At 43.7% G+C, this 24,252-nt stretch overlaps 1 protein-coding gene across 2 annotated transcripts in view; it reads left to right on the top strand.

Annotated features, from left to right (window-relative positions):
* The window catches only part of BMPR2 (bone morphogenetic protein receptor type 2), a 166,587-nt gene that overhangs the window by 126,269 nt on the left and 16,066 nt on the right, over positions 1 to 24,252 (top strand). For both annotated transcript variants that reach the window (XM_008258990.5, XM_008258989.5), the window contains exons 9-10: positions 1,586 to 1,733; positions 18,517 to 18,653. In XM_008258990.5, the coding sequence (XP_008257212.3) occupies positions 1,586 to 1,733; positions 18,517 to 18,653 (285 nt within the window). The remainder of the gene's footprint in view (positions 1 to 1,585; positions 1,734 to 18,516; positions 18,654 to 24,252) is intronic.

The raw sequence follows: 24,252 nt of genomic DNA, 5'->3' as shown, positions 1-24,252 counted from the left end.
TGACCACAATGGCTGAAGCTGGGCCAGTCCAAAGCCAGGAGCCAGGAGCTTCCTCTAGGTCTCCCATGCAGGTGCAGTGGCCCAAGGACTTGGGCCATCTTCTACTGCTTTCCCAGGCCGTAGCAGAGAGCTGGATTGGAAATGGAGCACTTTTGGGACTCAAACTGGTGCCCATATGGAATGCCGGCCCCGCAAGCAGAGGCTTTACCTATTATGCTATGGTGCTGGCCCCCGCTAATCCTCATTTTTGAAGCAAGAGAAAAGTTCCAAGGGCTCACTTTGTGGCGCAACAGATTTAACTACCAGCTGCAATGCTGGCATCCCATGTGAGCGCTGGTTCAAGTCTCAGCGGTTCTACTTCTGATCCAGCTCACTGCTGATTCTCCTGGGAAAGCAGCAGAAGATGGCCCAAGTGCTGGGGCATCTGCCTTCCACATGGGAGCCCCAGGTGGAGTTCCCAGCTCCTGGTTTCAGCCTGGCCCATCCCTGGCCTTGGCAGCCATTTGGGGGATGAGCCAGTGAGTAGAAGATATCTCTCTTTTCACTCTCTGTCTCTTTCTCTGTAACTCTGCCTTTTAAATAAATAAATAGATCTTTAAAAAAAAAAAAAACAACAGTAAAATTACCAAGTTTGAGATAGGACAGTCCGTCTTCCACCATTAGTATCAAATCTACACTTTCCAACTTTTTTCTCTTTGGAGATAATGTGTCTATACATATATTTGTGTTTTTGTGACTTTTTAAAAATATTAATGGTTACTTATTAATTATAATTTTCTTACTGTGTCTTACAGATTTTAAAAAGTTTTCTGTTCATTTATTAGTAATACAGAAGGGGGCTGGCATTGTGGTACAGTGGATTAAGCCACAGCTTGTGATGCCAGGTCTCCTGTCGGAGTGTTCCTGCCACCCATGTGGGAGGCCAGGGTGGAGTTCCTTGCTGTTGACTTCAGCCTAGCCCATAGCTGGTTGTTGTGGCCATTTGGAGAGAGAACTAGTGAATGGAAGATTCTGTCTCTGTCTCTGTCTCTGTCTTTCTCTCCCTTTCAATCTTTCAAATGAATAAAGAGAGAGAGAAACAGACAGACATAAATAGATCACTGGTTCACTCCCCAAATCCTTGCATCAGCTGGGAACCAAATCTAAGTCTCCTACACAGGGGTGGCAGGGATCCAACCATTTGTGCCATCACCTGCTGCCTCCCATGATTAGCAGGAAACTGGAGCCAGGAGCATAGCTGGGACTTAAACCCAGGCACTTTGATACAGGATGCAGGCACTCCAAGTTTATTCTTAACTGCTGTGCCAAACACTTGCCCCTCTTACAAGTTTTATATATTGATATACATAGAAATGTCTACTTATTCATTTTGATTGATGAATAATATTCACTAAAATAGATTTGCCACAGTTTAATTATTCAAAGAGGGCATTTTATAGATAAAATTAGAATACAAAGGCTCATTTGAAATGCTTAGGGTCAGGTAATATATCACTGCCATAACTAAAATTTACATAAATCTTCTGATGTCTACCCTTTATAATATGCTGCATTATATTTCTGAAAAATATCACTAATTTATCAGGTTGGCACAATCAGATATATGGCACCAGAAGTGCTAGAAGGAGCTGTGAACCTGAGGGACTGTGAATCAGCTTTGAAACAAGTAGACATGTATGCACTTGGACTAATCTACTGGGAGATATTTATGAGATGTACAGACCTCTTCCCAGGTAAGAACTGCTGTCAAAAGTTGATATATTTTAAAGTAGAGCAACTATATCTTATTTTTCTATCTATATTAAATAACCTAGTTATTTAATCTTTGTACTTTGTACTTTGGTTTAAACTTTAGTTTATTGCCATCTAGTGTTCAGAAACATTATAAGCTGAAGGAAGTAAATCAGGAAGTTAATTTTTGAGTGCAGTGTGATTAATTGCCAGTAAGAGTTTATCTGTGTTTAGTTTGGTCTCTGATTCCTTTAGTAGTCATCATGGTTCCTTTAGCAGTCATCATTTTCTTCATATACCCCCTGAGCAATGTGACAGCTGCACTTAGGCTGTTTCCTGAGTTCACTTTGTAAGTAATTAGCAGTGAATCATTTGTGAGCACTTTGTCCTTCCTGCCTTCTTTCCTCCCTTTCTCCTTCCCTCTTTTCCTTCTTTCCTTTTTTTTGTCCCTCCCTTTTCCTCCTCTCCTTCCTTCTTTTCAAGAATATTCGTTTACTATGAAGTCTTATTTGATGCTTACTTGAAATAATCATGGATTTATAGAGGCCTTTTTTTCCCTTGTTAGGGTTATATCACTATTGTTATATGAAAGCTTTAACTTCAAGTCTGTACATTGCATATTTTTTCTAGGTGCTTTACAGAATGGTTTGACGTATGTGGTCTCTGACTTAGAGGAATAGTATCAGTCAAAGGAACCAAGCTTTGGACAGATTTATGAAATTGAGCTATTTAATAAAAGCAGATCAATGGTGGAGTTGATTGTTTTGTTTTAAAGACCTTAAACATTAGTTTATAATTCTAATTTTTAAAAAAAAATTTTTTTTAATTTTTGACAGGCAGAGTTAGACAGTGAGAGAGAGAGAGAGACAGAGAGAAAGGTCTTCCTTTACCGTTGGTTCACCCTCCAAGTGGCCGCTACAGCCAGCGCACCATGCCAATCCGAAGCCAGGAGCCAGGTGCTTCCTCCTGGTCTCCCATAAGGGTGCAGGGCCCAAGCACTTGGGCCATCCTCCACTGCCCTCCCTGGCCATAGCAGAGAGCTGGCCTGGAAGAGGAGCAACCAGGACAGAATCCGGCGCCCGATTGGGCCTAGAACCTGGGGTGCTGGCGCCGCATGCGGAGTGAGCCGCGGCGCCGGCTAGCTTATAATTCTAAACTATAATTAAATAGAATAAAGATTACTGGGGACAGCTTGTGGCATAGCCAATTAGGCTGCCACCTGTGATGCTAGCATCCCATGTGGGTAACAATTTGAGTCCTGACTTCTTTTCTGCTTCCAATCCATCTCCCCGCTGATATGCCTGGGAAGATGGCCCAAGTCCTTGGGCCCCTGCACCCGCATGCAAGACCTGGAAGAAGCTCCTGGCTCCTGGCTTCAGTTCGGCCTGCCTAGAGCCGTGTGGCCATTTGGGGAGTGAACCAGCAGATGAAAGACCTCTCTCTATCTCTCTCTGTCTGCCTTTCTGTAACTCTGCCTTCCAAATAAATAAATAAATCTTAAAGAAAAAAAAGACTTCAAAAAATCAGCAACTTTTTAAAAAATAATAATTATTGAGATTAATACAGATCAATCAATTATTATTTAGCAGGAAATGTTTTCTAGTCAATTAGAAGTACAGAGACTCCATTCAGGCATTTTTCTGAAAATAGCAATAATTACTCTGGTATCGCAAATAATCTATGATTAGAACTTTGATCAGTTTGTAGTTTATTTTTTTAAGATTTATTTTATTTATTTGAAAGACAGAGTTACAGAGAGAGAGAGAGACAGAGAGGTCTTCCATCCGTTGGTTCACTCCCCAGATGGCCGCAACAGCCGGAGCTGCGCCAATCCGAAGCCAGGAGACAGGAGCTTCTTCCAGGTCTCCCATGTGAGAACAGGGGCCCAAGGACTTGGGCCATCTTCCACTGTTTTCCCAGGCCATAGCAGAGAGCTGGATCAGAATTGGAGCAGCCAGGACTAGAACCGGCGCCCATATGGGATGCCAGTGCTTCAGGCCAGGGCCTTAACCTGCTGCGCCACAGCGCCAGCCCCTGTTGTTTTTTAATTTGAGAACCCAGGATTTTTGTTTTGTAAGCATGTCTGGCTACGGTGATTCTTTCATCAGCGTTAATACACAGCAGCATTTTTAAAAAACTCTTGAAAGAATGACTTGCTTTTAGTTTTTTTGGTTTTTGTTTTTAAATATTAAATTTTGACTTTTGATTAATTTTTAGCAGATTCAATATGATTTATAGATACAATTCTAAGAATATAATATTCCCTTCTTCACTCCCTCCCTCCTCCTCTCTCCTTCCCATCCTCTTTCCTTCTCCCTTATGTTCTGTCTGGTCTTTAAGTTTTTGAGATAACATTTTAAAATTACCTTACTGTAAAAATGCTTCACTAACTAAGACATTTAACAAACAAAAAGACCCTAGTTAATGAGAATATAGACAATGGCTATAAACAATAACTGAATGGAAAAATGACCATTTCACCTACATGCAGTAAATTTTAAAGTAATCACAGATCATTAAAACTATAGTAGTATATGGCATTCTTAACTATTGATTTGACATAGTTATAAAATGAAGTTTTACAAAACTATTTGCAGCAATACTGATACATAGACATTTCTTTCTTTTTCTTTTTTGTTTGTTTTTTAAATTTTAGCTCCCACATATAAGGGAGAACATTTGGTATTTGTCTTTCTGGGTCAAGCTTATTTCACTCAACATGATGTCTTCCAGTTGCATCCATTTTGCTGCAGATGGTAGAATTCCATTCTTTTTTATAGCTGAATGTTCAATAGTGTATATATACATTTTCTTTATCCATTCTTGTGATGATAGACACTTGGTTGGTTCCAAATTTTGGCTATTTTGAACAATGCTGCTATGAACATGGTGGTGCAGGTATCTCTTTGATACGTTATGTCCAAGTGTTTTGGGTATGCACCCAGTAGTGGGATTGCTGAATCATTTGACAATTATATTTCTAGTTTTTGTTGTTTTTATGATTTGCTGATTTTATTTGAAAGAAAGTAACAGAGAGAGAGAGGGAGAGACAGAGAGGTCTTCCATCTGTTGGTTCATTCCCCAAATGATCTGCAATGGCCAGAGCTGGACTGGTTCAAAGCCAGGAACCAGGAACTTCTTCCGAGTCTCCCACATTGGTGCAGGGGCCCAATCCTTTGGGCCATCTTCCACTGCTTTCCCAGGTGCATTAACAGGGAGCTGGATTGGAAATGGAGTAGCCAGGACTTGAACCAGTATGCATACAGGATTCTGGCACTGCATACAGTGACTTTATCCACTATGCCACAGTGCCAGCCCCATGTCTAGTTTCTTTTCTTTTCTTTTTTTTTTAAGATTTATTTATTTATTTGGATGGTGGAGTTAAAAAGAAGGAGAAGCAGAGGCAGAGAGAAAGAGACAACTTCCATCCTCTAGTTCACTCCTCAAATGGCCTCAACAGCCAGGACCATAGCATACCAAATCCAGGAGCCAGAGGTTCAACCAGGTCCCTCATGTGGGCACAGAAGCCCAAGCACTTGGGCCATCCTCCGCTGCTTTCCCAGGTGCATTAGCAGGGAGCTGGATTGGAAGTGGAGCATCCAGGACTTGTACCAGCATTCATAGGAGATGTCAGCCCCTTGTGACTGCCTAAGCCACTGCACCACAGTACTGGCCCCTATTTCTAGTTTTTTAAGAAATCTCCACACTGTTTTCTTTTTTAATTTTTTTTTTTTTTTTTTTGACAGGCAGAGTTAAACACAGAGAGAGAGAGACAGAGGGAAAGGTCTTCCTTTTTCCGTTGGTTCAACCCCCAAGTGGCCACTACGGCTGGCGCGTTGTGGCCGGTGTGCTGCGCCGATTGGAAGCCAGGAGCCAGGTGCTTCCTCCTGGTCTCCCATGCGGGTGCAGGGGCCAAGGACCTGGGCCATTCTCCACTGCACTCCCGGACCACAGCAGAGAGCTGGACTGGAAGAGGAAACTGGGACAGAATTCAGCGCCCCAACCGGGACTAGAACCCGGGGGTGCTGGCATCGCAGGTGGAGGATTAGCCTAGTGAGCCATGGTGCCAGCCATCCACACTGTTTTCCACAGTGGCTGTACTAATTTGCATTCCCACCAGCAGTATATAAGTGTTCCCCTTTTTCCACGTCTTCGCCAGCATTTATTACTCTCTGTGTTTCGGATTTTAGCCATTCTGACAGGGGTGAGGTTATACCTCATTGTGGTTTTGATTTGCTAGTGATGTTGAACCTTTTTTCATATATTTGTTGGCCATTTGTGTTTCCTCTATTGAGAACTGTCTATTGGAATCCTTTGGGGCCAGCGCCATGGCTCACTTGTTAAATCCTCCGCTCATGGCACCGGTATCCCATGTGATGCCAGGTTCTAGTCCAGGTTGCTCCTCTTCCAGTCAAGCTCTCTGCTGTGGCCCCGGAAGGCAGTGGAGGATGCTTGGGGCCCTGCACCCGCATGGAGACCAGGAGGAAGCACCTGGCTCCTGGCTTCAGATGGGCACAGCTCCGGCCGTAGCAGACATTTGGGGAGTGAACCAATGGAAGGAAGACCTTTCTCTCTGTCTCTCTCTCTCACTGTCTATCTGTCAAAAAGAGAGAAAGAGAGAAAGAGAAAGAGAAAGAGAGAGAGAGAGAGAGAGAGAGAGAGAGAGAGAGAGAGAGAGAGAAAGAAAGAAAGAAAGAAAGAAAGAAAGAAAGAAAGAAAGAAAGAAAGAAAGAAAGAAAGAAATCCTTTGCCCATTTCTCAACTAGATTGGTTGTTTTTTGTTATTGTTACTGTTTTTTTTTAAGTTGCTGATATATTTGGGATATTAATCTTGTGTCAGATATGTAGTTTGCAAATGTTTTTTTTTTTTCCCATTTTGTTGGATGTCTCTTCATTTGACTGATTGTTTCCTTTACTGGTGTGCAAGCTTCTGAGTTTAGTGTAGTCCCATTTGCTTAGTTTTGCTTTTGTTTCCTATACTTTGGGGGTCTTGTCCAAAATGTCTTCCCCTGCGCCAATGTCTTGGAGTACTCTTTCAGTAACTTCATAGTCTCAGGTCTTAAAGGTAGGTCTTTGATTCATCTGGAACTGATTTTCGTATATCGTGAGAGGTATGGATCTGATTTCATTCTTCTACATGAATACATACACTTTTCCCAGCACATTTGTTGAAGAGATTATCCTTTCTCCACTGTATGGTCTAACACTTTTATCAAAAATCAGTTGGCTGTATCTATGTAGACTAATTTCTGTCCTCTATATTCTGTTCCATTGATCTATGTATCAGTTTTTATGCCAGTACCAAGCTGTTTTAATTATTATAGCTTTGTAGTATGCTTTGAAATCAGGTATTGTGATGCCTGCAGTTTGGTTTTTCTTGCTCAGGATTCCTTTGGTTATTCAGGGTCTTCTGTGGGTCCATATGAATTTTAGGATTTTTTTTTTTTTTTTGACAGGCAGAGTGGACAGTGAGAGAGAGAGAGAGACAGAGAGAAAGGTCTTCCTTTTGCCGTTGGTTCACCCTCCAATGGCCGCCATGGCCGGCACACCGCGCTGATCTGATGGCAGGAGCCAGGTACTTCTCCTGGTCTCCCATGGGGTGCAGGGCCCAAGTACCTGGGCCATCCTCCACTGCACTCCCTGGCCACAGCAGAGAGCTGGGCTGGAAGAGGGCAACCGGGACAGCATCCGGCGCCCCGACCGGGACTAGAACCCGGTGTGCCGGCGCTGCAAGGTGGAGGATTAGCCTAGTGAGCCACGGCGCCGGCCAGGATTGTTTTTTCTAACTCTGTAAACAATGCCATTGGTATTTTGATAAGGATTGCATTGAATATATAAATTGCTTTAGGTAGTATAGACATTTTAATCACATTGATTCTTCAATCCATGAGCAAGGAATATTTTTCTTTTTGTTTTTTGTTTGTGTGTGGGGAGCAACTGAGACTAGACTAAATTACTGGAACTGCTAGGACTAATTCTGTGCATCTGATCTCCCACCATATGGCGCTGAGAGGGAATAAACAACTTCCACACAGCTGCTTCACCAATTCAACTAACAAGCTGCAGGAGCTGATCCTGCTCCTGATTGGAGGAGAGCAGCGTGCTCAGCGTGTGGGGAGAGAACATCAGCAGAGTTGGGATTGGTGGAAAAGGACTATAAAGGAGGAGAGAGACAACATGCGGAAGGAACATCTGAGGAACCCCTGAGAGAGCCGGCCGGCAGTGTGCCACTCCTCCGCGGAGGGGGGGGGGGAGCGGCAGCAAACCCGGGAAGGGCCGGGCAAAAAGAACAGCGCAGGGTCCGGTGTCGTTCCTCCGCGAGTGGGGAAGCAACATAATGGTGCTGTGACTTGGATATGAAACTTAGGAGGGAAGAAGCGGGAAAATATCGGAGAGAGACTAGGGAGAGCCTAGGGAAAAGCCAGACGGAAAAAGTGCCGGGAGAAGCTAGCGAAAGCGTAGGCATAGACTCGGATATGGACTGCGGGGAGAAGCTAGGAGAAATCTAAGATTGAAAGCGAAAGTGAAAGCTAGAAAAAACTTAGACTTGGATACGGACTCTGGGGAGAAGCTAGGAGAAATGAGAGAGAAATAATGCTGGAAGAAAGCTAGGAAAAGTACCGGGGAGAGAAAAATATAAGCTAGGGGAAAGTGAAGCTGTGGGGGTAGGCTGAAGCGGAGACATAAGCTAGGTTGGGATTCGTCAGGTTAGCCCGGGGAACAAAGACAGAAAACTTAGCTGTAGCAGAAATGTAAGCTAGGCCATGATTTGCAGAAGCCGCCAAGCGCGGAAAGCGCGGGGCGAGTGCGGAGGCTGCAGGGCAAGCGCGAAGGGTGCGGACGCGGAGCCAGGAAGCCGCGCAGATAGGAGGAATAAGAATGCCGGAAGATAGAAGTAAAATAAGAGAAATAGGAATGCCCGGAGATAGAGAGAAATAGAGAAAAATAAAAAAGGCCTCCCCACAACATAGCGATGAGAGGGCTCAGATTCGGTCTGCCTGATTAGTAAGGCGATAAGCACCTGCGGGCAACTCTAGCAGAGCAGAGCAGAGTATTCGCCGCAGGGCACCGAACACAGGCACGCATCAGCGCCTAAAAGTCTCCCCACAACATGGCAATGAGAGGACCCGGATTCGGTTTGCCTGATTGGTAGGGCGATAAGCACCTGCGGGCAACTCTAGCAGAGCAGAGCAGAGTATGTGCCGCAGGGCACCAAACACAGGCATGCATCAGCACCTAAAAGTCTCCCCATAACATGGTGATGAGAGGACTCGGATTCGGTTTGCCTGATTGGTAGGGCGATAAGCACCTGTGGGCAACTCTAGCAGAGCAGAGTGTGTGCCGCGGGGCACTGAAGACAGGCGCGTATCAACACCTTAAAGAATAAAAAGAAAGGGGGATCTGTGGGGAGCAACCAAGACTAGACTAAATTACTGGATCTGCTAGGACTAATTCTGTGCATCTGATCTCCCACCGTATGGCGCTGAGAGGGAATAAACAACTTCCACACAGCTGCCTCACCAACTCAGCTAACAAGCTACAGGAGCTGATCCTGCTCCTGATTGGAGGAGAGCAGCGTGCTCAGCGTGTGGGGAGAGAACGTCAGCAGAGTTGGGATTGGTGGAAGAGGACTATAAAGGAGGAGAGAGACAACATGCGGAAGGAACATCTGAGGAACCCCTGAGAGAGCCGGCCGGCGGTGTGCCGCCACTCCGCGGAAGCGGGGGAAGCGGCGGGGGTGCCGCCCCTCCGCGGAGGCTGAGGGGAGCGGCAGCAAACCCGGGAAGGGCTGGGCAAAAAGAACAGCGCAGGGTCCGGTGTCATCCTCTGCGAGTAGGGGAGCGACATTTGTGTTTGTGTGTGTGGCCTTGATTATTTCTTTCATCAGTGTTGGGTACTTTTCATTGTAGAGATATTTCACTTCTTTGGTTAAATTTATTCATAAATATTTGATCTTTTTGGTGTCTATTGTGAATGGGATTTCTGTCTTGATTTCTCTTTCTCTAAGTTCATCATTAATATCTAAAAAGATACTTGTTTTCTTTTGGTATTTTTTTTGTAACCTGCAACTTTACTGAATTGAGTTATCAATTCCAACAGCTTTTTGGTACTGTTTAGGTTTTTCCATGTACAACAGGTCATCCTCAAATGTGGATAAGTTGACTTTTTCTTTTCCAATTTTGATGCCCTTTCTTTTTTTAAAAAAAATTATTTATTTATTTATTTATTTGAGAGATTTACAGAAAGAAAGAGGGAGAGACAGAGAGAAAGGTCCTCCATGCACTGGCTCACTCCCCAAATGTCTGCAATGGCCAGAGCTGGGCCAATCCAAAGCCAGGAGCCAAGAGACCTCCTGGTCTCTCCCATGTGGTTGCAGGAGCCCAAGCACTCCGTCTTCAAGATGCACCATTAAATCTTTAATTTGCGATGTTTCTCTCTCTTTTTTTTTAATGAAGCACTTTACTGCTATAAATAATAATATTTTTGTATATATCTGGGTGGTCTTATGTTGGGTACATATATATTTAATATTATTATGTCTTCCTGATGAATTGAACATTTTATCAAAATGTAATGTCCTCCTTTATCTGTTTTTACAGTTTTTGATTTAAAGACTGTTTTATCTAATATCAGGATTGTTATGCTTGCTTACTTTTGGTTTCCGTTTGTCTGGTGTCTTTTTCCCACTCTTACTTTCAGTCTGTGGTATCTTTGTGAAGTGAGTTTCTTGTAGGCAGCATATAGTGGGTTCGTTTTTTTTTTTTTTAATCCATTCAGCCAATGTAAGTCTTTTGGTTGGTGAATTTAATCCATTTACATTCAAAGTTAGTATTGATAGATAAGAACTAAGACCTGTCATCTTGTTGATTGAATAATGATTCTACCTGGTCTGTTAGTTAATTTGATAGTACCCTGTGTTTTCATGAGAGAAAGACACACACACACACACACACACACACACACAGAATATCAATCTTCCATTCGCTGGTTCACTCCCCAGATGGCCGCAACATAAATGGCTGCAATAGCTGGAGTTGGGCTGTTTCAAAGCCAGGAGCCAGGAGCTTCCTCCAGGTCTCCCACATGGGTGGCAGGGGCCCAAGGACCTGAGCCATTCTTTGCTGCTTTCCCAGGCACATCAGCAGGGAGCTGGATTAGAAGTGGAGCAGCTGGGACATGAACTGGTACCTATATGTGTGCCAGCGTCACAGGCAGCAGCTTTACAACTGCTATGTCACAGTGCCGGCCCCTTGTGTGTACTTCTGATGTAGACACCCTTCAGAATTTTCTTGTAAGGCTGGTCTGGAGGTGGTAAATTCTGTTTTTGTTTATCCGAAAAATACTTTTTTTTTTATTTTTTAAGAAAACTTTTATTTAATGAATATAAATTTCAAAAGTACAATTTTTGGATTGAAAAATACTTTATTTCTCCTTCACTTTTAAAGGATAGCTTCACTGGATATAATATTCTCAGTTGGAAGTTTTTTTCTTTTAAGACCTTGAATATATCATCCCACTCTCTTCTGGCCTGTAGGGTTTCCACTGAGAAGTCTGATGTTAATCTAATTGATTTTCCTTTATATGTAACTTGACACTTTTTTCTTACTGTCTTTAGGATTGTCTCCTTGTCTTAAACTTTTGACAATTTGATGACAATATGCCTTGGAGAAGACCTTTTTTGGTTGAGTCTGCTTGGGATTCTTTAAGCCTCTTATATCTGGATGTCCATGTCTCTTTCAAGACCTGGGAAATTTTCAACTATTATTTCATTTAGCAGGTTCTCAATGCCTTTTTCCTTTTCTTTTCCTTCAGGAATACCTATTATACAAATATTTGATCATTTAATGACATCCCATATTTTGTGTAGACTTTATTCTTTTCAATTATTTTCTCTTTATTTTTTTTCTGGTTGGGTTATTTCAAAATTTTTGTTCTCAAGATCAGAAATTCTTTCCTCCATTTGGTCTATCCTGCTATTAAAGCTCTCAGTTACATTTTTTTTATTTCACTGATTGAAGATTTCAGTCTCTAAAATTTCTATTTGATTGTTCTTAACAAGTTCTATCTCCTTAGCAATATTTTCATTTATGTCACTCACTGATTTTCTCATTTATTTAATCCATCCATATTCTCTTGCATCTTGTTGAGTTTCCTTACAATCATTATTTTGAATTCTGTATCTGTTATTCATAGATCGTTCAGTTCAGGGTCTAATTCTGGAGGAGCATTATGTTCTTTTGGAGGCATCATGCTACCTTACTTCTTCAAGTCTCCTGTGTGATTATTGCTTTTGATATTATAAACAAAAAGCAATACCAGATGTTTGAATAGGAAAAGATAATTAAATCTTGTTTGCAGAGATTATTTTAGTAGATATATAGAATAAATTAAAATAGAAGGGCAAGAGGTCAGTGTTGTGTCACGGGGTTAAGCTGCTCCTTGCAACCCTAATATCCCATACCCAGTGCTGGTTCACATCATGGCCACTCTCCTTCTAGTCCATCTTCCTACGAATGCACCTGGGAAGGCAGCAGAAGTTGACCTAAGTGCTTGTACCCACATGAGAGACCAGGAAAGAATGCCTCGCTTCAGCCCAGTATAGACCTGGTTGTTTGGGAAATGAACCAGTACAAGGAAGATCCCTCTCCCTCCCCCATCTCTTTCTTTCTCTCTGTTGTTCTGCCTTTCAAATAAATAAATAAATCTTTAAGGATGATTAGGGTATGATACAATATGGGTAGAAGTTGAAAAGAATAAAAGAATCTTGTAGATGTATTACTAAACTTAAAAAAAAGATTATTTATTTGAAAAGCAGAGAGAGAGAGAGAGAGAGAGCACTTTTATCTGCTAGTTTACTCCACAAATGGCTGCAACAGCCAGCACTGGGCCAGGCTGAAGGGGAGGAGCCAGGAGCTTCATGCGAGTCTCGCATGTGGGTGCAGGTGCCCAAGTACTAAGGCCATATTCTGCAGATTTCCCAGGTATATCAGTAGGGAGCTGGATCAGAAGTGGAACAGCCAGGACTCAAAACTGGTGCCCATATGGAATGCTAATGCTGCAGGCAGTGGCTTTACCCACTGCACCACAGTGCCAGCCCCATAAATATATCTTTTTTTTTTTTTTTTGACAGGCAGAGTGGACAGTGAGAGAGAGAGAGACAGAGAGAAAGGTCTTCCTTTGCCGTTGGTTCACCCTCCAATGGCCACCGCGGCCGGCGCGCTGCGGGCGCACCACGCCTATCCGAAGGCAGGAGCCAGGTGCCTCTCCTGGTCTCCCATGTGGGTGCAGGGCCCAAGCACCTGGGCCATCCTCCACTGCACTCCCTGGCCACAGCAGAGAGCTGGCCTGGAAGAGGGGCAACCGGGACAGAATCCGGTACCCCGACCGGGACTAGAACCCGGTGTGCTGACACTGCAAGGCGGAGGATTAGCCTACTGAGCCGCGGCGCCGGCCAAATATATCTTTAATAAAAGATAAAATAGAGGGATAAGAGTTTGACGCAGCCATTATGACACTGCCTAGAACAACCTGTATCAAAGTGCCTGAGTTCAAGTCTCAGCTCCACTTTTGATTCCAGCTGCCTGCTAATACACATCCTGAGAAGCAGCAGGTGATGGGATAGCAAGTAGTAGGTTTCCTGGCACCCACATGGCAGACCCAGATAGACTTCAAGCTTCTGGCTTATCCCTAGCTGTTAGGGGGCATTTAAGGAATAAGTCAGTGAACAGGAGATATCTCTCTGATTATCTGTCTCTCTCTCTCTGTTTCTGCCTTTCTTTTTTTTTTTTGACAGGCAGAGTGGACAGTGAGAGAGAGAGACAGAGAGAAAGGTCTTCCTTTGCCGTTGGTTCACCCTCCAATGGCCGCCGCGGCCGGCGCGCTGCGGCCGGCGCACCGCGCTGATCCGATGGCAGGAGCCAGGAGCCAGGTGCTTTTCCTGGTCTCCCATGGGGTGCAGGGCCCAAGCACCTGGGCCATCCTCCACTGCACTCCCTGGCCACAGCAGAGGGCTGGCCTGGAAGAGGGGCAACCGGGACAGAATCCGGCGCCCCGACCGGGACTAGAACCCGGTGTGCCGGCGCCGCTAGGCGGAGGATTAGCCTAGTGAGCCGCGGCGCCGGCTTCTGCCTTTCAAATAAATAAATTTTAAAAATTAAAAAGGCGCTTAAAATGGGAAAAAAAAATGGACTGCTTTTGTTTGATGGTGCAGAATTTTGCTTTGGAATTTTGAAAAAAGTGCTAGAGATGAATGGTAATAACAGTTGCAGAGCAGTGTAAATATACTCAATGCCTCAGAACTGTACACTGAAAAATTATTAAGATAATTGTTATACATATTTTACCACAATAAAAAATAAGAACAAATAAATAAGAAGAGAGTTGCGTTATGATACTATATATTCTTGGAACTGGTGCTGCACCAGAATGCTGACTTCCCATATGGCCCCAGTTCATGTCCTAGTGTCTCTACTTCTGATTCTGCTCCCTGCTGGTGTGCCTGAAAAAGTGGAAGATGGCTCAAGTCCTTGGGCCCCTGCAACCATGTGGGAGACCCAGATGAAGCTCTTGGCTCGGCTTTGGCTGGTCCGGCCCCAGCCATTGCAGCCATTTGGGAAGCAACCAGTAGATGGAATATCTCTCTCGATGTCTCTTCCCCTCGCTCTGTAACTCTGCCTTTCAAATAAATCAATACATCTTTTTTTTTTTTTTTTTTGACAGGCAGAGTTAGACAGAGAGAGACAGAGAGAAAGGTCTTCCCTCCGTTGGTTCACCCCCCAAATGGCCACTATGGCTGGCGCGCTGCACCGATCCGAAGCCAGGAGCCAGGTGCTTCCTCCTGGTCTCCCATGCGGGTGCAAGGCCCAAGCACTTGGGCCATCCTCCACTGCTTTCCTGGGCCACAGCAGAGAGCTGGACTGGAAGAGGAGCAACCGGGACTAGAACCTGGGGTGCCGGCGCCAGAGGTGGAGGATTAGCCTAGTGAGCTGAGGCACTGGCCTCAATAAATCATTTAAAATAAAATACTCTATAATTTTGGATATGGAAATGGGGAAGGAGATGTACATTTGAGAGAAAATGCAGACAAGAAATCTATAGTTCCAGTTAACTGCCAGAAGAATAAAAGTTAAAGGAGCTGAGAAATTTTTAGAGGTTGAGAAACAGGGTAGCAGCCAGGAACTTGGAAGGAAATATGGGCTTGTTAGAAAAATGTGTTAATTCTGGAGACTTATTGATAACTGAAGAATTTACTTGTGGATAATTTAAAAGAACAAAGAAGATATAGAGAAAATTAAGAATGGTTATTCATGAATTGTCTGTATAAAGATGGTAAACAAAAACTTATGAGTACATGTACTCCCCTAACAACAAATAAAGAGAAAGAAAAACTAATTATTAAAGACTGAATATCTGCCAGCTAGGTTAGTTAAGAAGACAAGCTATCAGAAAAATAGTGAGAATAATGAAAATTCATGTTGTCTAAGAAGTAAGTGTTAGAAAGCTTTTAGAGCCAAATTGAGGGTAGTAGATATAATTGAAAGGTCAGCAGGAAATACAATTGAAGAATGATCTTCAAATTTGAAAAGCAGGTACCTTATATTCTTAGAGGGTTTTTTATGAATAGGAAAGACAGAAATCATATTACAGAGGTTACAGGAGGGAAAAGTATGGAGAAATACAGGTGGGTAAAGGGCTCTCAAATTTTAACGATATGGGGTAAAAGTTGAAAAGAATAAAAGAAGGCTGGCGCCGCGGCTCACTAGGCTAATCCTCCGCCTAGCGGCGCCGGCACACCGGGTTCTAGTCCCGGTCGGGGCGCCGGATTCTGTCCCGGTTGCCCCTCTTCCAGGCCAGCCCTCTGCTGTGGCCAGGGAGTGCAGTGGAGGATGGCCCAGGTGCTTGGGCCCTGCACCCCATGGGAGACCAGGAAAAGCACCTGGCTCCTGGCTCCTGCCGTCGGATCAGCGCGGTGCGCCGGCCGCAGCGCGCCGGCCGCGGCGGCCATTGGAGGGTGAACCAACGGCAAAGGAAGACCTTTCTCTCTGTCTCTCTCTCTCACTGTCCACTCTGCCTGTCAAAAAAAAAAAAAAAAGAAAAGAAAAGAAAAGAATAAAAGAATCACATAGCAGTATTACCAAACTTAGAGAATAGCGTATAGGCCGGCGCCGCGGCTCACTAGGCCAATCCTCCGCCTTGCGGCACCGGCACACCGGGTTCTAGTCCCGGTCGGGGCGCCGGATTCTGTCCCGGTTGCCCCTCTTCCAGGCCAGCCCTCTGCTGTGGCCAGGGAGTGCAGTGGAGGATGGCCCAAGTACTTGGGCCCTGCACCCCATGGGAGACCAGGATGGGTACCTGGCTCCTGCCATCGGATCAGCGCGGTGTGCTGGCCGTAGCACGCCAGCCGCGGCGGCCATTGGAGGGTGAACCAACGGCAAAGGAAGACCTTTCTCTCTGTCTCTCTCTCTCTCTCACTGTCCACTCTGCCTGTCAAAAAAAAAAAAAAAAAAAAGAGAGAGAGAGAATAGCATATAATAATCATAAAATTCTTATTCTTACAAAGCATTTTTAAAGACCCTTTTTAAAAAATTATTTGAAAGTCAGAGTTATGGGGGGAGGGGAGAAATCTATCAGTTTTCCATCTACTAGTTCATTTCCCAAATGGCCACAACGGCCAGGGCTAGGCTGATCCAAAGCCAGGAGCCAGGAGCTTCTTCCAGGTCTCCCACATGGGTTCAGGGATGCAAGGACTTGGGCCATCTTCTGCTGCTTTCCCAGGCCCATTAGCAGGGAGCTGGGTCAGAAGTGCAGCAGCCAGACACAGACCAGTGCCCATATAGGATGCCCCACTGCAAATGGTGGCTTTAGCCACTACGCCACAGTGCTGGGCCCCATCTGTAAAGTTTTAAGTCCAGTAAGTATGATATTTCCCATGATGTTTGTTATTGGCACTCATCATTGTGTCCATAAGTGCCTGATACCATTAGATTTAAACAAAGTGTCTATTGAACAATTATATATAGAACCATGAAGATTTGGTAGAATTTTGATAATTTTTTAAAAAATTTTTATAAAGATTTTTTATTTTATTTGAAAGGCAGAGTTATGGAGTGAGGAGGAAAGACAGAGAGAGATTTTTCATCTGCTGGTTCACTCCCCAAGTGGCTGGAACAGCCAGGGCTTGGTCAGGCCAAAGCCAGAAGCCAGGAGCTTCACCCAGATTTCCCACAAGGGTGCAGGGGCCCAATTTGGGTCATATTCTCCTGCTTTCCCAGGCACATTAGCAAGGAGCTGGATCAGAAGTAGAACAGCTGGGACTCAAACTGGCACCCATATGGGATGCTGGCACTGCCAATGGTGGTACAGCGCAGGCCCCAACCATTGTTTTTTTTGATTTTTTTTTTTTATCAAAGATTTATTTATTTGAAAGATAGAGTTTCAGAGGGGCAGAGGGAGAGAGAACAAGAGAGGTCTTCTGTCCACTGGTTCACTCCCCAAATGGCTGCAGTGGCCAAAGCTAGACTGATCTGAAGCCAGGAGCCTGGAGCTTCTTCCAGGTCTTCCACTCGGGTGCAGGGGCCAAGGACTTGAAACATCTTCCATTGCTTTCCTAGGCCATAGCAGAGAACTGGATCAGAAGTGGAGCAGCTGGGACTCGAACCAGCGCCCATATGGGATGCTGGCAGTACAGGTGGCGGCTTTACCCACTATGCCACAGCATCGGCCCCGGAACCAACATTTAAAAACCAATGGTCGGACTGGCACTGAGGCATATGGGTGCTGGTTCGAGTCCCAGCTGCTCTACTTCTGATCAGCTCTCTGCTAGGGCCTATAAAAGCAATGGAAGATGGTCCAAGTCCTTGGCCCCTGCACCCATGTGGAAGACCTGGAAGAAGCTCCAGGCTCCTGGCTTCAGATCAGTCTAGCTTCGGCCATTGCAGCCATTTGGGGAGTGAACCAGTGGACAGAAGACCTCTCTCTCTCTCTCTCTCTCTCTCTCTCTCTCTCTCTCTCTTTGGATCTCTGGCTTTCTCTCTCTGCCTCTCCCTCTCTCTTTGTGTAACTCTGACTTTCAAATAAATAAATAAATGTTAAAAAAAAAAAAAAAAAGTTGGTCCCAGGAGTCTTCTGTGTTGCTCAGTCTGTTTACTGACATGGTTAATTTAATCACAATTTGTGACTATCAGAAGGCTTTCATTACAAGCAGTTGATTATGTTTATTGACAGCGAAAAGGGTTACAAGGAATTTTTAAAAAATCAACATCTTGATTTTTGTCAAGTGGAATTATGAATATTTGTGACATTTGGTACAATCTGGCTGGACTATAATAGAGCCAAGGACATAATGAGACATGGTGACTATTCACCCCACCCACTTGTATTTGATTCTATGGATGTGTCTGTTATAGTAAATCTTAGATTTGCTCCTCATCTGCACCACTCTCTGTTCCTGTATGGCATCAGAGTTGATATATTTTTAAATATGAAACATACATTATAAATATAATAATCTTATTTTCCCCTAAGCTAGAAACCTTTTTAAAATGCCTATCCATCGTTGAAACTACCTTTGGATTTATCAACAAATATTTGAGATTATTCTAAATGTAGCATTTCTAATAATGTGTTAAACCCACACCAGGATCTCTTTAGGATTTCCAAATGTGCCTGAAAGGGTTTAATGTATATAATTTTTTGCTTACTTTATATCAGAAATAACCCCTTTAACTCTATTATCTGTGATAATTGGAAATTGTATTCTGTTGTTATTTTTCTACAAATATACAGGTGAATCTGTACCAGAGTACCAGATGGCTTTTCAGACAGAAGTTGGAAACCATCCCACTTTTGAAGATATGCAGGTTCTTGTGTCTAGGGAAAAACAGAGACCCAAGTTCCCGGAAGCCTGGAAAGAAAACAGCCTGGTAAGAAAATACTAAATTATTGAAAAGAGGACTTCAGGCCGGCGCCACAGCTCACTTGGCTAATCCTCCACCCGCAGTGCCGGCACCCCAGGTTCTAGTCCCGGTTGCGGTGCCGGATTCTGTCCGGGTTGCTCCTCTTCCAGTCCAGCTCTCTGCTGTGGCCTGGGAGTGCAGTGGAGGATGGCCCAAGTGCTTGGACCATGCACCCGCATGGGAGACCAGGAGGAAGCACCTGGCTCCTGGCTTTGGATTGGTGCAGCGCTGGCCGTGGCTGGGGCTTGGCCAGGACAAAACCAGGAGCCATGAGCTTCCTCTAGGTCTCCTAGATGGGTGCAGGGACCCAAGCACTAGGGCCGACCTCCACTAATTTCCCAGGTACATTAATAGGGAACTGGATTGGAAGTAGAACAGCCGGAACTTAAACCAGCTGGCCCGGAATGAATATGTTTTAATGTTGTCTGACACAAAAACAGGTTGCTAATAAAATGTCAATAGTTTTTAGAGTTGCCAAACAGAAATCCAGCTTACTAGACTTTTATGTTGAATATTTTCAGATTTTTTTAATTTAAAAGACATCTACTTTTTGATTCAGCTTCAGTTTTTTCTAACTGTCAAATACTATTTAGAGGCTAATAATATGTCTGAAGTTTGCCAGATTGGGTAACAGCTGACATAATTAACATTTTAATATTTTACACATTATTGAAATTCTATCTTGTTCTTTTCAGGATATCACTAATAATATTGTTAATCAGTGAGGAATTACATATTCAATGGCAGAAATTTAGGCTGGACCTAAAAGAAGCCAACATATAACCTAGGAATTCTTATTAAAAATGTGGTTCAGGGGCCGCAGCTGTGGCATAATAGATAAAGCTGCCGCCTGCAGCACTGGCATCCCATATGGGCAGCGGTTCAAGTCCCAGCTGCTCCACTTCAGATCCAGATCTCTGCTGTGGCCTGGGGAAACAGTAGAAGATGTCCCAAGTCTTTGGGCCCCTTCACCCACATGGAAGATCCAGAAGAAGCTTCTGGCTCCTGGCTTCAGATAGGCGCAGCTCTGGCCGTTGCGGCCAATTGGGGAGTGAACCGCAGAAGAAGACCTCTCTCTCTCTCTCTCTGCCTCTCCTCTCTCTGTGTAACTCTGACTTTAAAATAAATAAATAAATCTTTTAAAAAATGTAGTTCAAAAGAATGAAATATTTTTAAAGGCTCCTGCCATTTGAATGAATTTTTGTTAGAGCATTGAACATATCTTGTAGACATCAACACACATACACATTCATGTAATTTTTTAAAGATTTAGTATTTAGTTGAAAGAGTGACAGAGGGGATGGGAAACAGCTGTGACCTTAACCGTCACTGTAATATGGGATGCCAGCGTTGCAAGAGCTGGCTTTACCCACTGAGCCACAATGCTGCCCCAAGATTTTTAATTTTGTATATATCTTTTTTATCTCTTTTTTAATATAAAGAGAACAAATTTTATATATGCAGTTTTAAGAACATAATGATCCTTCCCACCCTACCCTCCCTCCCTCATTCCCATCCTCCCTCCTCATTCTTTATTTTTCTTTTAACTTTTACAATCACATACTTTCAATTTACTTTCTAATCACAAGCCTAACCATCCACTAAATAAAGAATTCAACATGTATTAAGTAGAGAAACCACTATTCCTCAGGAGTATAGACAAGGGCTATAAACAATGATCAAATCTCAAAATAATCAGTTTCACTCATATACGTTACATTTTTTATACTCTGTATATTAGGTACTACAAATCAGGAAAAACATGATATTTGTCTTTTTGGGATAGGCTTTTTTCACTAAGTATAATGGTCTGCAGTTGCATCCATTTTGTTGTGAAGACAAAATATCATTCATGTTTATGGCTGAGTAGTATTCCAGTGTGTATACACACCACAGTTTCTTTATCCAGTTATCAGTTGATGGATATCTGGGTTGATTCAATATCTTAGCTATTGTGGGTTGAGCTGCTGTAAACATGGGGGTACAGATAACTCATATGTTGATTTCATTTCCTTTGGATAAATTTCCAGGAGTGGAATGACTGAGTCATATGGTAGATCTGTTTTTAGATTTCTAAGAAAGTGACATACTGTGTTACATGCTGGTTATACTTGTTTACATTCTTACCAACAGTCTTATCAGGACACCTTTTCCCCACATCCTTAATTTTCTTGACAATAAAGGCGAAAGAAGTGAAAAAATTAATTTAGCAATGTAAATCATTTTACTGTATATTTTCACATTTCAATTTTAGATTGTCTTGGAAGGATTAGAGTATTTTCATCCTGGATCCTGACTTGAGTGTTATACCAGAGAGAGGCTACAGAGACATAGCCTATTTTCATACAGATTTTGATTGAATATTATCTTCATTTGCCTTCCACATTGGCTTCTGTTTCCTTTGAAGACTGAAATCATTTTAAGTAGAAGGCAATTGAAGAGCCTACTGTCAAGCACATATGGCCAAGATTGCCTCCAGACTGTGGTCTCTGCTATGGGAACTGAGGCAGATCTCTTTTTCTTTTTTTCTTTTTAAAGATTTATTTTATTTATTGGAAAGGCAGAGTTATGGAGACAGAAGGAGAGACAGAGAGAGGTCTTCCATTTGCTGGTTCACTTCCTAAATGTCCATAACAGCCAGGGCTGGGCCAGGCTGAAGCCAGGAGCCAGGAGCTTCTTCTAGGTCTCCCACATGGGTGCAAGGGCCCAACGGGCCATCCTCTGCACATTAGCAGGGAGCTGGATTAGAACTGGAGAAACAGACTTGGGATGCCAGCACTGCAGCCAGCTTAATCTGCTGTGTCACAGCACCGACTCCACAAAGGTCCCTGACAGCAGGAGAGAAGCAAAATGCTCTACCAGGATTGATCAGAGGCCTCAACCTCACAGAGGAGTGCCTCTTAACCCTACTAAAATGCTATATCAATCTCTCTTAGATTATTTTATTCCACCAGAGCAAATAGAATCTGCTCTTTTGAAATATCTCTTGGCCATCTTGCCAATGTGAGCTATGCATCATATGCATATTTGTCTGAAAAGTTCTTTATTTCCAATTTAGATTTGGTTGCTAAGTAAGGGATTTGTAGTACTTGGTTCACTTCCAAGAAATCCATTTAAACCTAATGTACTACTGTCAATAAACTGCTTTTCTCAGTGACAGCTCAGCACTAGAGTTAGGTAGCAAGGGCATAGTTTTTAAAAAGAAACAGAAATGTGCAGCTGTGTCTGAAAGAAGGTGTTTTTGCTTTCATAATTGTATTGCATTTAACTGACTTTTTTTTAGTAACCATATTTAGAATCTTCCAAACCCAAGATATTAGTGAGTATAAAAACTAGTTTTGATTTTTAAATTGTCACTGATCCAAACATAGATCAGTTTATAAAGGAAGATTAGTTTCCTGATAAAAACAAGAGTACAGAAAACTGTGTAAGGAAAATGTTATAGTTATCTCAGAATATTGGGCTCAGGAATGATTTCCTTTCCCCATACTTTTCAGAATTTGCAACAAAATGTTCTGCATTGGCAATCTCTCACATATACACAGTTTAAGGTTGTTTTATATTAAATTTTTTTAAATTAATAAACCAAAAAATTATAGGTCAAGTTTAATTTCAAAATAGCTTTTTGTCCCTCATACATAGAATGTTCTGGCATAATTTGTTCTACTACACCAAGATTCTTCATGCTTTCATTCTTTTCCAATTTTTATTGAAGATTTATTTATTTGAAAGGCAGAGTTAGAGCAAGAGAGAGAGACAGAGACAGAGAGAGATCTTCCATCCACTTGAGTTCACTCCCCAAGTGTCTGCAATGGCCAGAGCTGGGCTGATCCAAAGCCAGGAGTTTCTTTTGGGCCTCACATCTGGGTACAGGGGCCCAAGGACTTGGGCCTTCCTCCACTGCCTTCCCAGGTGCATCAGCAGGGAGCTGGATCAGAAGTGGAGCAGCCGGGACTCGAACTGGCACCCATATGGGATTCTGATGCCGCAGGCAGCAGCTTAACCTGCTGCACCACAGCACCAGCCCTAAAACTTCTTTTTCTTTCTTTTAGATGAAGGTATTTATTTGTATTCATTTGTTTGAAAAACAAAGTGACAGAGGAAGAGGGACAGGAGGATGGGGGGGGTGGAGGAGATTTCATCCACTGGGTCATTCTCCAAATGCCCACAACAGCCAGTTCTGGCAGGCCAAAGCCGGGAGCCAGGAACTCCATCTGAGTCTCCCACATGGGAGGTAGGAGCCCAAGCACTTGGGCCATCTTCTACTGCCTTCCCAGGCACATTAGCAGGAAGCTGGATCCAAAGGGGAATAGTCCTGGCACTCTGATATGGCATGCAGCGTCAGCAGCTACAGCCAAACATGCTGCACCACAACTCTGGCCCCTGCAGAACTTCTTTTAATCATTCCTTTTTAAATTCTCATCCCATTTTTATATTTTCTATCTCTTTCTTGTTATTCTCCACTTATTGAGACTTTGTTTTCCTGGTGTCCTTTAGTTCATTGTCTGGTTTCCTCACCTTTTTGAGCATATCTAATACAGTTAGCTTGAAGTCTGCCTAATAACTCCAATATAGGGGCCATTGCTGTGGCGCAGTGGGTTAACACCCTGGCCTAAAGTGCTGGCATCCCATATGGGCGCCAGTTTGAGTCCCGGCTGCTCCACTTCCGATCCAGCTCTCTGCTATGGCTGGGGAAAGTAGTAGAAGCTGGCCCAAGTCTTTGGGCCATTGCACCCGCATGGGAGACCCAGAAGAGGCTCCTGGTTCCTGGCTCCTGGCTTCAGATCTGCAGAGCTCCGGCTGTTGCGGCCAATTGGGGAGTAAACCAGTGGATAGAACACCTCTCTCTCTCTGCCTCTCCTCTCTCTATGTAACTCTTACTTTCAAATAAATAAATAAATCTTTAAAAAAATAACTCTAATAAATAAACTTCCTCAGAGATAGTATCTTTTGATTTCCTTTTTTCCTGTGAATAAGCCATATTATTTCTTTGTATGTTTTGTAATTTTTGTTTAAAACTGAACATTCTGAACATCATGATGGCCCAAAAAAAAAAATATATATATATATAAATAGAAAAGAAATGGAAATACTCTCCAGGTTGTCGCTCCCCCATTCATGGAGGAACGACACTGGACCCTGCGCTGTTCTTTCACCTGCTCGGCCCTTCCCGGGTTAGCTGCCGTTCCCTCACTCGCGGAGGAACGACGCCTCGGGTTAGCTGCCGGCCCCTCCACCTCCGTGGAGGGGCGGCACCCCCCCCCCCAGCCCGCCGCTTTCCCCGCTTCCGCGGAGGAGCGGCACACCGCCAGCCGGCTCTCTCGGGGGGCTGCTCAGATGTTCCTCAGGTGTTCCTTCAGATGTTCCTGGTGCATGTTGTCTCTCTCCTCCTTTATAGTCCTCTTCCACCAATCCCAACTCTGCTACCCACACGCTGAGCACGCTGCTCTCCTCCAATCAGGAGCAGGATTAGCTCCTGCAGCTTATCAGTCAAATTGGCGAGAGGCAGCTGCGTAGAGGTTGTTTGCTCCCTTTCAGCGCCATATTGTGGGAGAGCAGATGCATA

Source organism: Oryctolagus cuniculus, chromosome 3, assembly GCF_051225735.1.
Source record: "Oryctolagus cuniculus isolate XC-2025 breed Fujian yellow rabbit chromosome 3, ASM5122573v1, whole genome shotgun sequence".
Taxonomy (NCBI): domain Eukaryota; kingdom Metazoa; phylum Chordata; class Mammalia; order Lagomorpha; family Leporidae; genus Oryctolagus; species Oryctolagus cuniculus.
The sequence above is the reverse complement of the archived record's forward strand: the minus strand, read 5'-3'. Positions and strand labels throughout refer to the sequence as shown.